Source organism: Heterodontus francisci, chromosome 23, assembly GCF_036365525.1.
Source record: "Heterodontus francisci isolate sHetFra1 chromosome 23, sHetFra1.hap1, whole genome shotgun sequence".
Taxonomy (NCBI): Eukaryota; Metazoa; Chordata; class Chondrichthyes; order Heterodontiformes; family Heterodontidae; genus Heterodontus; species Heterodontus francisci.
This window is the reverse complement of record NC_090393.1, coordinates 22,705,058-22,720,357: the sequence shown is the minus strand read 5'-3', so window position 1 is coordinate 22,720,357 and position 15,300 is coordinate 22,705,058. Positions and strand designations below refer to the sequence as shown.

At 42.7% G+C, this 15,300-nt stretch overlaps 1 protein-coding gene across 1 annotated transcript in view; it reads right to left on the bottom strand.

Moving 5' to 3' along the window:
* Positions 1-15,300, bottom strand: part of grk3 (G protein-coupled receptor kinase 3) — a 315,124-nt gene that overhangs the window by 70,863 nt on the left and 228,961 nt on the right. Inside the window, exons 11-12 of the mRNA XM_068054842.1 lie at positions 8,648-8,726; positions 5,736-5,866 (exon numbers count right to left, since the gene is read on the bottom strand). Coding sequence (XP_067910943.1) covers positions 5,736-5,866; positions 8,648-8,726 — 210 coding nt within the window. The remainder of the gene's footprint in view (positions 1-5,735; positions 5,867-8,647; positions 8,727-15,300) is intronic.

The following is a 15,300-nucleotide window of genomic DNA, read 5'->3' as shown; positions in this document are numbered from 1 at the left end:
ACCTCGTCAGCAGACGTGGTCTCTTCAGACTACTAGAAAAGATCGGATGTCCACCAAAGCTACTAAGTATCATCACCTCATTCCATGACAATATGAAAGGCACACTTCAACATGGTGGCTCCTCATCAGAGCCCTTTCCTATCCTGAGTGGTGTGAAACAGGGCTGTGTTCTCGCACCCACACTTTTTGGGATTTTCTTCTCCCTGCTGCTTTCACATGCGTTCAAATCCTCTGAAGAAGGAATTTTCCTCCACACAAGATCAGGGGGCAGGTTGTTCAACCTTGCCCGTCTAAGAGCGAAGTCCAAAGTACGGAAAGTCCTCATCAGAGAACTCCTCTTTGCTGACGATGCTGCTTTAACATCTCACACTGAAGAATGCCTGCAGAGTCTCATCGACAGGTTTGCGTCTGCCTGCAATGAATTTGGCCTAACCATCAGCCTCAAGAAAACGAACATCATGGGGCAGGATGTCAGAAATGCTCCATCCATCAATATTGGCGACCACGCTCTGGAAGTGGTTCAAGAGTTCACCTACCTAGGCTCAACTATCACCAGTAACCTGTCTCTAGATGCAGAAATCAACAAGCGCATGGGTAAGGCTTCCACTGCTATGTTCAGACTGGCCAAGAGAGTGTGGGAAAATGGCGCACTGACACGGAACACAAAAGTCCGAGTGTATCAGGCCTGTGTCCTCAGTACCTTGCTCTACGGCAGCGAGGCCTGGACAACGTATGCCAGCCAAGAGCGACGTCTCAATTCATTCCATCTTCGCTGCCTTCGGAGAATACTTGGCATCAGGTGGCAGGACTATATCTCCAACACAGAAGTCCTTGAAGCGGCCAACATCCCCAGCTTATACACACTACTGAGTCAGCGGCGCTTGAGATGGCTTGGCCATGTGAGCCGCATGGAAGATGGCAGGATCCCCAAAGACACATTGTACAGCGAGCTCGCCACTGGTATCAGACCCACCGGCCGTCCATGTCTCCGTTATAAAGACGTCTGCAAACGCGACATGAAATCGTGTGACATTGATCACAAGTCGTGGGAGTCAGTTGCCAGCATTCGCCAGAGCTGGCGGGCAGCCATAAAGACAGGGCTAAATTGTGGCGAGTCGAAGAGACTTAGTAGTTGGCAGGAAAAAAGACAGAGGCGCAAGGGGAGAGCCAACTGTGCAACAGCCCCAACAAACAAATTTCTCTGCAGCACCTGTGGAAGAGCCTGTCACTCCAGAATTGGCCTTTATAGCCACTCCAGGCGCTGCTTCACAAACCACTGACCACCTCCAGGCGAGTATCCATTGTCTCTCGAGATAAGGAGGCCCAAAGAGAAATGTGTTAATCAACGCCCTCAATTCATCTGCCTTACTAGTAAGACTCCTTGCATTAAAATAGATACAATCCAGCATTGCATTATTTTCCTGAACCTTAACAGAACTACATTTACTGTGTCCTCCAGTAACTTAGCTACACATTTATATTTGATTGTACATCACCCCCTACTGTGCTTCCACTCTGTATCCCATCCCCCTGCCAAATTAGTTTAAATCCCCAACAGCACTAGCAAACCTCCCAGCAAGGATGCTGGTCCCGTTCTGGTTCAGGTGCAACCTGTCCATCTTATGCAGATCCCACCTTCGCCAGAAACAGGCCCAGTGATCCAAGAATCTAAAGCCCTCCCTCCTGCACGATCTCCCCAACTATGCATTAATCTGCTCTAACCTCCTATTCATATACTCACTAGCCCGTGGCACCGGAAGAAACCCAGAGATTACAACCTTTGAGGTCCTACTTTTTTATCTGCTGCCTAGCTCTGTAAATTCTTTTTGCAGGACCTCATCCCTCTTTCTACCTATGTCAATGGTACCAATGTGGACCACGACCTCCGGCTGTGCACCCTCACCCTCCAGAATACTTTGTAGCCGCTCGGTGATATCCAAGACCCTTGCACCAGGGAGGCAACATACCATCCTGGAATCAAGTCTGCGACCACAGAAACGTCTATCTGTTCTTCTAACCATAGAATCCCCTACCACTATTGCCCTCTTGTCCCTTTTTCTCCATCCCAGCACAGCCGAGTCAGCCATGACATTCCGGTCATGACACTTGGTGCATTCTCCAGAGGAAACCTCTCTGTCATCGGTACTCAGAACTGAATACTGGTGAGAAAGTGGGATGTCCTCTGGGGACTCCTGCACTACCTGCCCTGACTTCTTTGTCCATCCGGCAGCCACCCAGTCAGCCCCCAACTGTGCTTGCCTAGGCACCGGCTTGACTACCTCCTGAAACATGCCATCCACATAGTCCTCCACCTCACGGAGGCGCCACAGTGACTCCAGCTGCCGCTTGAGCTCCAAAACCCGAAGCTCAAGCTTCTGCAACCGGAGACACTTTCTACAGACATGTTTGCTAAGGTCACATGACATGTCCGCTACTTTCCACATTGAACAGGAGGTACATTCCGCTTGGCCAAGCTGCCCTGCCATTACTTACTCTTACAATGAAAAAAAAACTTGCTTGTGTAATATCTTACCAGCTATTTACAATCAACTTTTTTCCCCTGTACCTTTTGAGGCTGAGAAAGAAAAAAACCAAAGAGTACATTCCACCGCCCCCAGACAACGAAAATACCCACACCTAACTTACAGCCTCACTCCATGCAAACGGCACTAGTATAGCCAGTAAATACTAAAAATTTACAGATAGCTATCCTAGGGCCATACTGAAAATAATGTTATAATTTTAGCAGACGTGCTGTCGCTGCTTTGGCAAAAATTCTGTCACCTCCAGCAGGTTGACTCAGCACCATTCCTCTCAAAAGGATTGCGCTGCTGTTCTCAAAGGTGATGATTTCTCAAGAACTGAGTACAAAGCTGGATCTCTGATGTTTAGAGAATTTTATATTTGGGTAGATCGTTGATTAATCCAGGATTTCCTCATAAATTGTTTATATACTGGAAGCTCAAGTATTATTGTACATGTTAGGAAATGAGTCTTTAATTATATTCAGACTTGGAATATACCACATTTGGACAAGTATTGCACAAAGTAACTCATTATTTTACACAGCATTTACGGATTATCATGATGCATTCTTGTATCATTTTATTTCTTTTTGTTTATTCCAAATGATCATTTAATTCATGCTTGAATGAGAAAACCACTTAATTAAAAGTTAACAAATAATAGTATATCACCTGGGGGAATAGAGGAACCAGAGGTTCATAAAAAGTTAAGCCTAATGGCAGGTCAGAGTAGTGGAAATTAAGGAATGGTGGAGGGTGGGGGATGCGGAAAGCTGTTTACATAGAACGATCGCAGTTTGGAGGATGAATTGAAGTACGAGAGCAAGCAGAACAGGAGGGACAATATAGAGAAAGCTATGAGGTGCATTTGGGCAGGGTAGCAACAAAGGAGAAGAGGGTCAGTGGGATATGTGGGAATGTTAGTGATGCGAGGGGTGGAGAAAAATGGCAGTGTTTCCTGGCAGGGTAGAAGCAATACAGAATAGAGTTGAGGGTGTCTGGGCAGGTTGTAGGTATGCAAAAGGGCTTAGTTTCTGTATTCACAGACATGAAAGCTTTGGAGAGAGTACAGAAGTGACTTATTAGAATGGTTCCAGGGATGAGGGATTACAGTTATAGGGATAGACTAGAGAAGGGGAAGAAAGTTCTACTTAGAGTAGAGAAGATTAAGAGGAGATATAATAGAGATCTTTAAAATCATGAAGGGTTTAGATAGAGTGAATAAAGGGAAACTGTTCCCAATGGCTGAAGGGTCCATTAACAAGAGGGCATAGATTTCAGGTGATTGGCAAAAGAACCAGAGACAACATGAGGAAATAACTTTATGCAATGAATGGTTAGGATTTGGAATGCACTGCCAGATAGGATACTACTGAATCTAGATCTACCACCCTATGAAAGGAAACTGGATAAATATTTAAAGGAGAAAAAATTGAAGGGGTATCGGTAGACTGGGGGAGTAGGTCTGATTAGATTGCTCTTTGAAAGTGCCAGCGCAGACTGGATGGGCCAAATGGTCTCCTTCTGTGTTGTACGATTCTACATTTAATAAATATAAATAACTCCCACGGCATTTCTCACAGTAAGTCAAATGATATACTGTTTTACAAAAGAAGTGCTACAGTGTGCAACACACAAAGTATTGTTCTGCTTCTATGGTGGAGTTATGTATCTTTAGTGCCACCAAATATAACTATTGTTCAATAAATACTACCTCAGGTCAATTAGTGTTTAATTGTTGCTTTGTATCACAACCTTGCAGATCAAAAATGCTTGTAAATTTCAAGCTCCTGGTCAACTACAGGCTTACTGGCTTGCTATCCCGTTATTTAAAAAACGGATTATTTTGCATCTGTATTGTGATGTTATATGATGGCAATATTTTGTAGATGTAATATACTAAAACAACTCCCATGGGCTTGCTCGAAGGTAATCTGGAGTCTGGAGCATTGGCCTGTCAATTTAAGGCCAGAGGTGAAGTGGGATCACAAGAAACTGTAGGCACTTGTAATTACAGCTAGTTGTAGCTGCCAACATTTAGGGGATCAGTAAACAGTTTGCAAAATTTCAGTCTCCAATAATTATATTTCTTTATTTAAATATAGCATTGCATTTCTAACAATGTGTGGTGTGTGGCTTGCAACATCTGGAGCATGATGAGTTGCATACTAGATGCAAGGATTTAATATATGCACAAGCAAATCCCCTGTACTGCTGTCACTGTAATTCAGAGGATGCTATGTTTTATAAATGCAGGAGCATTGTACTATATAAAATATGTGGGGGAAGAAATCCAACTCACGGTGATTCTTTTTCCACCTGAAAAATGGGCAGCCAGCAGTTGAACCTCAGCCACCCCACTGATGCCCAAAGCCAGTCAGATTTAGGCTAGCCTGTAAATGGGCGAACAGCCTACTCACTTGAAACAGGCGTACGGCTGCTTAAATATACAAATCAGGGTCCTTTTGTGCTGGATTACAAGATCTTTGGTATATTCTTCATTTCCTTTACAATGGGCGGTTTGTGATATGTTGTTGAGCATGTCTACATTGAGGTGGAGGGAAAGCTAATTTCATGTATATGGCTGAGACTGTTCACCAGAACACAATGTTGCCAGGGGTTTGAGTCCACGGTATGGATTTTTTTTTAAACTCTTCTCGGAACTAGCAGACCCACTATGTTCTGGAAGTATTTAGTGTTTTCATTTCAGATCTTCTCCATTTGTAGCTTTTCCTTGCTTCCTCTTTAATTTTGCTTATTTTCTCATCCTTTTGCTCGTGGACCTCTCTCATATCTTTTCACCCTCCTCTATTTGCACATTCTATTGTACCTTTTTAAGTTTCAGTATCACAGTGCTGATTTTTTAAAAATAGTTCCTATTAAGCAGTTTGCAGGTCATTCAATCCACTTACTTTCCCCTGTGATTGAAATATCTGTTGATCCTCTCCCCTTCTCTGTCCAGTTTTTCTCAACCTTACTAAAATACCTGTTTATCTTTCAGTCTTCAGTTCTGATGAAAAATTTACACATCCAAAATGTCAATAACCTGTCCTTTCAGACCTGTGTACAGTTAGCATTTAGTTTTGAGAAAATTTCCCTTAAAATCTTTTTCAAGCAACATTGTACGGAAGCTGACTCAACCTGCTCTGTACTGTTTTTATATGAAGTATAACTTTAAAAAAATTTACAGTTGTAGAAATCTTATCTTACCTTCAGGTCTCTGTACACTACAAATCGGTTGTGCATGTGCTCAAGGCCCAGCATAATCTCAGCAGCATAGAACCTCATCTCCTTCTCGGAGAACACTCCGTGCTGTGAAAGATGATAATGCAAATCTCCACCTAGAAACAGGACAAGCAATTAGACACATGATTCTGGATCTATTAAAACATACCATATGCCTTGTAGTCTGTTAGGCCTATACCAATGATCCACCTTTCATCTGTTTGGTCCATTATTGCTGCCTTCACAATTATTTAGTTAACTAGAAACCTGGTGTAGTTGGGACTGGTAGAGGAAGAAAAAAGATTTGCATTTATTTAGTGTCTTGTCTGCCAGGGCCTCAGTTTTATGTCTCATCTAAAGGACAGCACCTCTGGCAACACAGCATTCATGACTGAATCAGGATGTCTTTCAGGCGGCATTTCTCAAGTATTCGGGTGCACCTTTAACCTATTATCATCTAAATCAGAGGCGAGAATGCTACCAAATGAGTCAAGCCAATATGGCAGTGTTTTAATTTTTCAAAGGAGATTACAGGGTAATTTAATGTATTTCAAAATTGAGATGGGGTAGAGTAGATAGACATAGACTGTTTCCATTTATTGAGGGCATTACATAAAGGGGACATGGAAAGAAGTTTAATTGTAAGAGATTCAGGACAGAGAGGAGAATTTTTTTTTTTTTTTTACACACTGGCTGGTGTGGCTGTAGGATTCATTACCCCTGTCAACACTTAAGAATAGGTCAGATGAGTGGTTGAGGGAAAGGGAAACCGGGGGAATGGAAATGGGGCAGGTACAAGGGATTAGGACTACTGCTTCTTTGGAAGATAAACACCTACATAGACTATTGGGTTGAATGTTCTATTTTCTTATTGTTATTTCTCTAATTCTATGTGAAAGGTAACACTCGGGGAGGCATCATTAAATGCAACAAGAAGTAATTACTGAGTGAGCAAATACATAAATCACAAAGACCATGAGGTGCTAGATTCAACTTCTATTTTCTGATGAATGCTATTCTCAATTGGAACAGCACCTGGTGCACTATTAGCCTAACTGCCCCTGAGCTAGGTAGGAGAAAAATTAACCATTGTTCCCAGGGCTCATTGCTATTCAGTGATCAGTGATGAAAAGTATGCATGTACAACACAGAATCACAGAATTGTTACAGTGTAGAAGGAGGCCATTCGGCTCATCGTGTCCACACCGGCTCTCCGAAAGAACAATTCACTGACTGCCATTCCCCCGACTTCTCCCCATAATCCTGCACATTCTTCCTTTTCATATAACAGTCTAATTCCCTTTTGAATGCTTCAATTGGACCTGCCTCTACCACACACTCAATTAACCACTCACTACGTGAAAAAGTTTTTCCTCATGTCACTTTTGCTTCTCTTACCCATTACTTTAAATCTGTGCCCTCTCGTTCTCGATCCTTTCACGAGTGGGAACAGTTTCTCCCTATCTACTTTGTCCAGACCTCTCATGATTTTGAATACTTCTATCAAATTACCTCTCAGCCTTCTCTTTTCCAAGGAAAACAGTCCCAACTTCTCCAATTTATCTTCAAAACTGAAGTTCCTCATCCCTGGAACCATTCTCATGAATCTTTTCTATACTCTCTCCAATGCCCTCACATCTTTCCTAAAGTGCGGCACCCAGAACTGGACAATCATGCGAGGATCAGCTCAGCTGCGATTCCTCTCTGACTGAATACCCTATTGATATTCACTGTCTATTTAAAGAATGGCCATTTGGATAAGGTACTGGAAGGGTACCAATACCTGGCAAGAAACAGCATCTCAAAAAGAAGTGAGAAAACAGGTGAAAAACAATTAACAAGTTCACATGCAAGAGATATAAGGGTACAACTTTCGATCAAAAAAATTCATATCCCGGCACTTCATCTGCTTATATTTATTACCTTTGTGTGTGTGCAGTTTTTTGGGTTCATGACTACATAAAAGTAGCACGCACAAAACTGCAGTAAGCTTTAAACAAACTTTGTCAATTAGAAGCTATTAACTTCTGGAATACTCAGCACCCAGTGAAGTGAATGGGGAAGAATTCAAAAAGGAGATGGATAGTTTCCTAATCCAACAAGAAGAAAAATACTATCTTGCTGCCAACGAATATATTTGGAGTAGGTCAGGTATGTACTATCTCTCATTCCTACCATTACGAGTTACTATTCGGAATGTTGTACTCAACAACATAGCCTATCCTGGGTCACTTTTAATGGCAAAACTATTCATAATTTTGCCAGCAAAAAAGCAAGCAAAATGTTGCCGTCTTTTTGACTAAAAATGTATTGTTTAGGTTAAGAATACGAGGCAAAGAGACAGCCTCTCAAAGTGCCTTAAGTCCATCATTATTTTGTTAAATATGGGTTGTAATTTTGTTTTAAAAGTGAGAGCAATGTTATGACAGTACTGAGTTGTGAAGTACTTAACAATAGAAAGGATTAGGTAGCATAACCAGTTATGCTCTAACCTTATAGTGCTTGATGGGGCTGTGTTGAAAGTGATTTATTCTATTTCTAACCTGATGGGACAGTGCAGAGAAAGCTTTACTTGGCACCTAACTGTGTCATATCTGACCTGAAAGTGTTTGATGCTGACATTCAGCAACTGCATTTATCAACTGGTGGACACAAAAGTCACCTGAAATAGGTGATCATATAAGACGGAGCTGCTAATAAAAATTTGGTGAGCTTTAATGTTCACTGAACTATATAAATGAGGAATTAAACAAGAAAGCAGAGATGGACTCATCTAGACAACAGAAGAGTTTTAAGCTCATCCCTCTTGCCTCATTATACTGCCAGCTGATCAGTAATTGAGTGGAGCTAATCTGGGTGTCATCCCAGTGTACAAAGACCACAATATTTTGTCTTACCATTCATCAAGTCGAGAATAAAACACAACTTGTCAGGTGTGTGGAAAGCGTAGGTCATACAGACTATAAAAGGGCAGTCCTGGGGGAAAAAAGGAAGAAAAAGAGGCAGCAAATAAGTGATCAGACAGACTGTTATACAATGCAGCAAAACACCTTCTAAGTACTACAGTTAAGAAGACAGTTCCCCTTCATCCTTTATGGCCTGCAGTAAGAACTTTGCATAAATTCAAAAATAGAATGAAATTAAAATTTTTTAAAGCAAGGTTTCCCCAAGGGTGCTAAAACTTAAAAGTGATCAATGGGCCTATGCCCATGTCTCTCGTCCCCTCCATCTTTTTATGTCAACTGCAGCCTGCATTCCTTCTTAGTGACAAGCACCATCCCTCAATTAAAACCTTCTGCCCCACCCTCTCAGTGACACCCAGTAAAGAAGTAAGCAGAGGTTTACTAATGTTGAGCTTAAAATAATATGACACTTAGCTTATCCCTCGTGCAATTGTGACATGCAATTGGAACATGGCGTAAGCAAATAATGTGCTAAACTGGCTATTTATAAGACAGCAAAGAAAGCGCTGAACACCAATAGAAGGCTTGGGGGCCTAGGAAGTATTGGGGCTCTGTACATGTCTAAATGCAGGCCAGCAGGTTTATATCTGACAGTGTTATCCACTGCTTGGACCCCATACATCACAATTCACAGTATTATTGTAAAATATTGACCATTCTATATCACTTTAGCAAGGCCTGAAAGGACAGAACTGCCCCGTTTATGTTTCATTGGGGGAGTTTTACCAGGCCTTTGGAAGTGAGTTTGGAGGCAGGGGAGCGAGCAAAGTCAAAGAAACATAAATTGTGCCAGTTCCCCGTGTTCCTGCCGCCTCTCACCTTTCCTGGAGGCAGCTTCTGTGCAGTGATGGCAATCCGCTTGGCAGGGGTGGGAAGCCAGTTAAGCTTGTAAAGTAGGCCAATAGTAGCAAGTTTCCAAGGGCAATGCAATTTTCATAGTGTCACACAGGCCTCATGCTGTGTCAGAACCATGGCTACTCAGAGGAGGCGGCTGCACAGCGGGAGGTCAGAGCAGCATGAAAATAAAGATACAATCCAATCGTTTAAAGGTGCAAACGGCAAGCCTGAGGGCAGAAGCTGGCCATTGCAAGAGCAACTTCTAGAGGCTGCTCTCATTGACAGTGCTCGGGGTACAGAGATGACTGCCAGTTCCCTCAGACTTTTCTTGCAGCCATTTCACTTCGCCCTCTTTTGAGGCTTTCATCTCAGCAGGAGACTGACACTCCAGCTGCTGTGAATGCGGCTGGCACGCTGACTGGCCCTCCCTCCTCCTCAACCTGCCCATCGTCCCTAATTGGGAGGTGAACCCGGAGGCGTCTTGCTAATTGGTTGCTTTCCGGAAAATTGACCCAGAAGGCACTGCTCTGATGGCTGGGTTACAGACCTGGAAATGGTCCTGATGGCTGTAAATATTCTATACCTGGAAAATTCAGCCCATTATTGTATATTATAGGCAGGATAAAGACAAAGGCCTCCACTCTGAGGCTTCAAAGGACTCCCTACTAAGATTCCCTAACAATCTGGGATTCAGTGTTTCAAATAACTTGGATAAATATAGGGCTGCTTGACAAGTCACCTCAGGAGCAATGTTGATGTGCAATAACCTGATTTATAGTGATTTGGCATTTCAGTACATCTCTGACATTTTGCAAAGATTCTGACATTCCACTGAGCCTAATTCACTAATAAGTGCAGTGGTGTGGGCCTCACCAAATTGTACCAGTAAAGAGCATTGGTAATCTTCCCTTTTGTTTGTCCAGTCTTTAGTTTGTCTAGCCAGAGCCCCCTGTAGGGACCTTGGCTTGTAGAATTATCTGGAAGTGAGTAGGAAGAATCCCAGTATCCTGGGATCTACCCTTCTAGGCCCATCAGTGAGCCAGTCTGTTTGGGGAGCTCCGTTAAGGACTGACTAGAGCCTATCCGTCAGCACACAGTGCATGGAATAAATCCATTCCATGAGCTCCTTTCAACCAGTTCCTGCTTTCCATATTAAACACACAAAGTCAATTTGAACTTCAGTTAGTTTCACTGAGAGCTAAATTTTGCATGAATCAGTCCTCCAGCCCAGGAAGCCAAAGAGCTGAGGTCGTAAATTGCTCATTTTTGGGTATTTGGGGGAGGAGATGGACAGATTGGGAGGGTGGACAATGGGAAGGGTGAGACAGCTTGAATCTTTTCCATATATGCGCTCTAACTTTTACTGACAGCGCTGTTTTTTACATATGGACAGGTTTTCATTTTGGTCTATGGAGTCTTGCAATTTTTGTGCACAGGAACTTTAAAATGTTTTTATTCATTCTTAGGATGTGAGCGTCGCTGATAAGGCCAGTATTTATTGCCCATCCCTAAATGCCCTTGAGAAGGTGGTCGTGAGCCACCTTCTTGAACTGCTGCAGTCCATATGGTGTAGCTACACTCACGGAACTTTTTTTCAGTAGTAGTTTGCTATAACTAAGTGGCTTGCTAGGTTACTTCAGAGGGCAGTTAAGAGTCAACCACATTGCTGTGGGTCTGGAGTCACATGTAGCCCAAACTGGCTAAGGATAGCAGATTTCCTCCCCTGTTTGAACTTTATGTATACGTAGAAATGCAAGCCCCAGTAATCATTTGGCCCACTCAGTGGTTTTGACATGAGTATCCAATCTCCAGCTCCAAAAGGTTGGACTCTCTGCTCTATATTACTGCATACCTGCCTGGTTCAAGTATCAGATCATCATATTCTTTGCACTGGCTTGTTCCCAACAAAATTCACCTATCCCCCCTCAAGAAAGATGGTAAACCTTCATATAAAGTAAATATATACGTTCATAGTAAAAAGACAATTCTATAGTGTTACTCACACAGAACAAATAATTATTTTACTGAGTGTCAGTCTATTAAGAGACAGTCACCATATTATAATGTGGCCAGCATCTCCTGCTTTATCTTGCTGCATGCACTCTTTGCTGTTGCTGCAGGCATTCTACAGAAGACTTAAGGACATAGCCAAAAATAACTGAGACAGAAGATAACATTCTTGCCTTTCAGACAAAGATTCATGGGTTCAAGCCTCACTTTGGACTCGGGCACACAATCTAGGCTGACATTTCAGTGCATTGCTGAGGGGTGCTCCATTGTCAGACGGCATGCCTTTTGGATGAGATGCTGAACCAAGGGCCCATCTGCCAATTTTGGTGACTGTAAAAGATTCCCAGGCACTATGTAAAGAACAGCAGGGAGTTCTCCCTGTGCCCTGGCCAACATTCCTCCTTCAGCCAACATCTCCAATAACTGACTACCCAGCCATTCAATCATTTGCAGTTTGTAGGATCTATTTATATTGTATCAGGTGCTTTGTTTGCCGTTATGACATCAGAGACTGCACTTCAAAATGTAACTAATTGATTTTAAAGTCCTATGGGATGTCCTCGGGATGTGATAAGGTGTTAGACGTTTTTAGAAAATTAGTAAGCACATGCCTGAATGCGAGAGATTTGTTTTGTTATGCTGGGATGAGTTATCGATAAACTTCTCCAATTGCCACAGTCTTTGGCAAAGTTGTCAGGTATTAAATTGGCATGAGATTAAGATAATCTTTTTAAAAAGTGTTCCTGAAAATGGGTCAGCATTTGAAAGGCTGGGGCTAGACCGGACAGTGCCTGCAATCTGCCATTTACAGCACGTGGTGCTGTTATACATATATATACCCCATAATGGAGTTCGATGGACCTCCTAATTATGTGCATACTTCTGCATTATTGCTTTAAATTTGCATTTGTGTGCAAAGGAAAATGGTAATGAGAGGTTGGGGAAGAACAGATTTTAAAAATGGGGGGTGGGGGGGGTGGGGTTAACTATGGGATTTTTATACTTGCTGTGGGTGTAAAGATAGAAATGCCTAATTATGTTTTTTTTAGAACATTACAGCGCAGTACAGGCCCTTTGGCCCTCGATATTGCGCCGACCTGTGAAACCATCTGACCTACACTATTCCATTTTCATCCATATGTCTATCCAATGACCACTTAAATGCCCTTAAAGTTGGCGAGTCTACTACTTTTGCAGGCAGGGCGTTCCACGCCCCTACTACTCTCCGAGTAAAGAAACTACCTCTGACATCTGTCCTATATCTATCACCCCTCAACTTAAAGCTATGTCCCCTCGTGTTTGCCATCACCATCCGAGGAAAAAGACTCTCACTATCCACCCTATCTAACCCTCTGATTATCTTATATGTCTCTATTAAGTCACCTCTCCTCCTCCTCCTCTCCAACGAAAACAACCTCAAGTCCCTCAGCCTTTCCTCGTAAGACCTTCCCTCCATACCAGGCAACATCCTAGTAAATCTCCTCTGCACCCTTTCCAAAGCTTCCACATCCTTCCTATAATGCGGTAACCAGAACTGCACGCAATACTCCAGGTGCGGTCTCACCAGAGTTTTGTACAGCTGCAGCATGACATCGTGGCTCCGAAACTCGATCCCCCTACTAATAAAAGCTAACACACCATATGCCTTCTTAACAGCCCTATTAACCTGGGTAGCGACCTTCAGGGATTTATGCACCTGGACACCAAGATCTCTCTGTTCATCTACACTACCAAGAATCTTCCCATTAGCCCAGTACTCTGCATTCCTGTTACTCCTTCCAAAGTGAATCACCTCGCACTTTTCCGCATTAAATTCCATTTGCCATCTCTCAGCCCAGCTCTGCAGCCTATCTATGTCCCTCTGTACCCTACAACATCCTTCGGCACTATCCACAACTCCACCGACCTTAGTGTCATCCGCAAATTTACTAACCCACCCTTCTACACCCTCTTCCAGGTCATTTATAAAAATGACAAACAGCAGTGGCCCCAAAACAGATCCTTGCGGTACACCACTAGTAACTAAACTCCAGGATGAACATTTGCCATCAACCACCACCCTCTGTCTTCTTTCAGCTAGCCAATTTCTGATCCAAAGCTCTAAATCACCTTCAACCCCATACTTCCGTATTTTCTGCAATAGCCTACCATGGGGAACCTTATCAAACGCCTTACTGAAATCCATATATACCACATCCACTGCTTTACCCTCATCCACCTGTTTGGTCACCTTCTCGAAAAACTCAATAAGGTTTGTGAGGCACGACCGACCCGTCATAAAACCGTGCTGACTATCGCTAGTGAACTTATTCTTTTCAAGATGATCATACATCCTGTCTCTTATAACCTTTTCCAACATTTTACCCACAACCGAAGTAAGGCTCACAGGTCTATAATTACCAGGGCTGTCTCTACTCCCCTTCTTGAACAAGGGGACAACATTTGCTATCCTCCAGTCTTCCGGCACTATTCCTGTCGACAATGACGACATAAAGATCAAGGACAAAGGCTCTGCAATCTCCTCTCTAGCTTCCCAGAGAATCCTCGGATAAATCCCATCTGGCCCAGGGGACTTATCAATTTTGGAAAGTGTGAAAATAGATAACACCTCCTCCTTGTGAACCTCAATCCCATCTAGCCTAGTAGCCTGAATCTCAGTATTCTCCTCGACAACACTTTCTTTCTCTACTGTAAATACTGACGCAAAATATTCATTTAACACTTCCCCTATCTCCTCTGATTCCACACACAACTTCCCACTACTATCCTTGATTGGCCCTAATCTAACTCTAGTCATTCTTTTATTCCTGATATACCTATAGAAAGCCTTAGGGTTTTCCCTGATCCTATCCGCCAATGACTTCTCGTGTCCTCTCCTTGCTCTTCTTAGGTCTCCCTTTAGATCCTTCCTGGCTAGCTTGTAACTCTCAAGCGCCCTAACTGAGCCTTCACGTTCTTCATTGATATTATTTGCATCTGCTATCCTGTAAGCTCATTGGACATTGATTTGGAAAACAGAAAGCGGGGCTTTTGCACATAGGCAATAGGCCTACAGAAAAATGGAGCACTACATGGTATATTACATATATTCCTTTAAAAAAGAAAATCAGAGTGAGCTTGGGGCATTAACAAGCATTGAGCTTGCATCATACATCTGTGTATCCTGACACAATTAGACAAAACGAGCTTACTTATACGGGCATTAACAAGCATTGAGCTTGCATCATATATCCGTGTATCCTGACACAATTAGACAAAACGAGCTTACTTATACGGGCATTAACAAGCATTGAGCTTGCATCATACATCTGTGTATCCTGACACAATTAGACAAAAGGAGCTTACTTATGGGCCAAGGACAGATTGAAATGCTGGTTTCACAACAAAGAAACACCAAAAGAAACATGAAATGAGAACTGTGAACATCAGTAACATATGCGAAAAGAGGCAATCTACTACAGGGAGTGATAATGAGTTATTGAAACTTTAGAAGTTAAAGGAGGAAGGAGCCCCATGTCATAATGAAAGTCACTGAAACAGGTTATTTGCTGCTGAACTTACAGGGCTCAGCTATGATGTCCCACACAATCAAAAAAGCCTGTCAGCACTGTCTTTACTTACATTTGCAAAATAGTCATTTAGGTAGGGTATCAGATTTATTGAGCCTTTTACAGAATGGAATCTCTTGCCTTCTTCATACTGTTACAAGTGCTTCCATTTTTTTGTTAAATTTTGAGGAT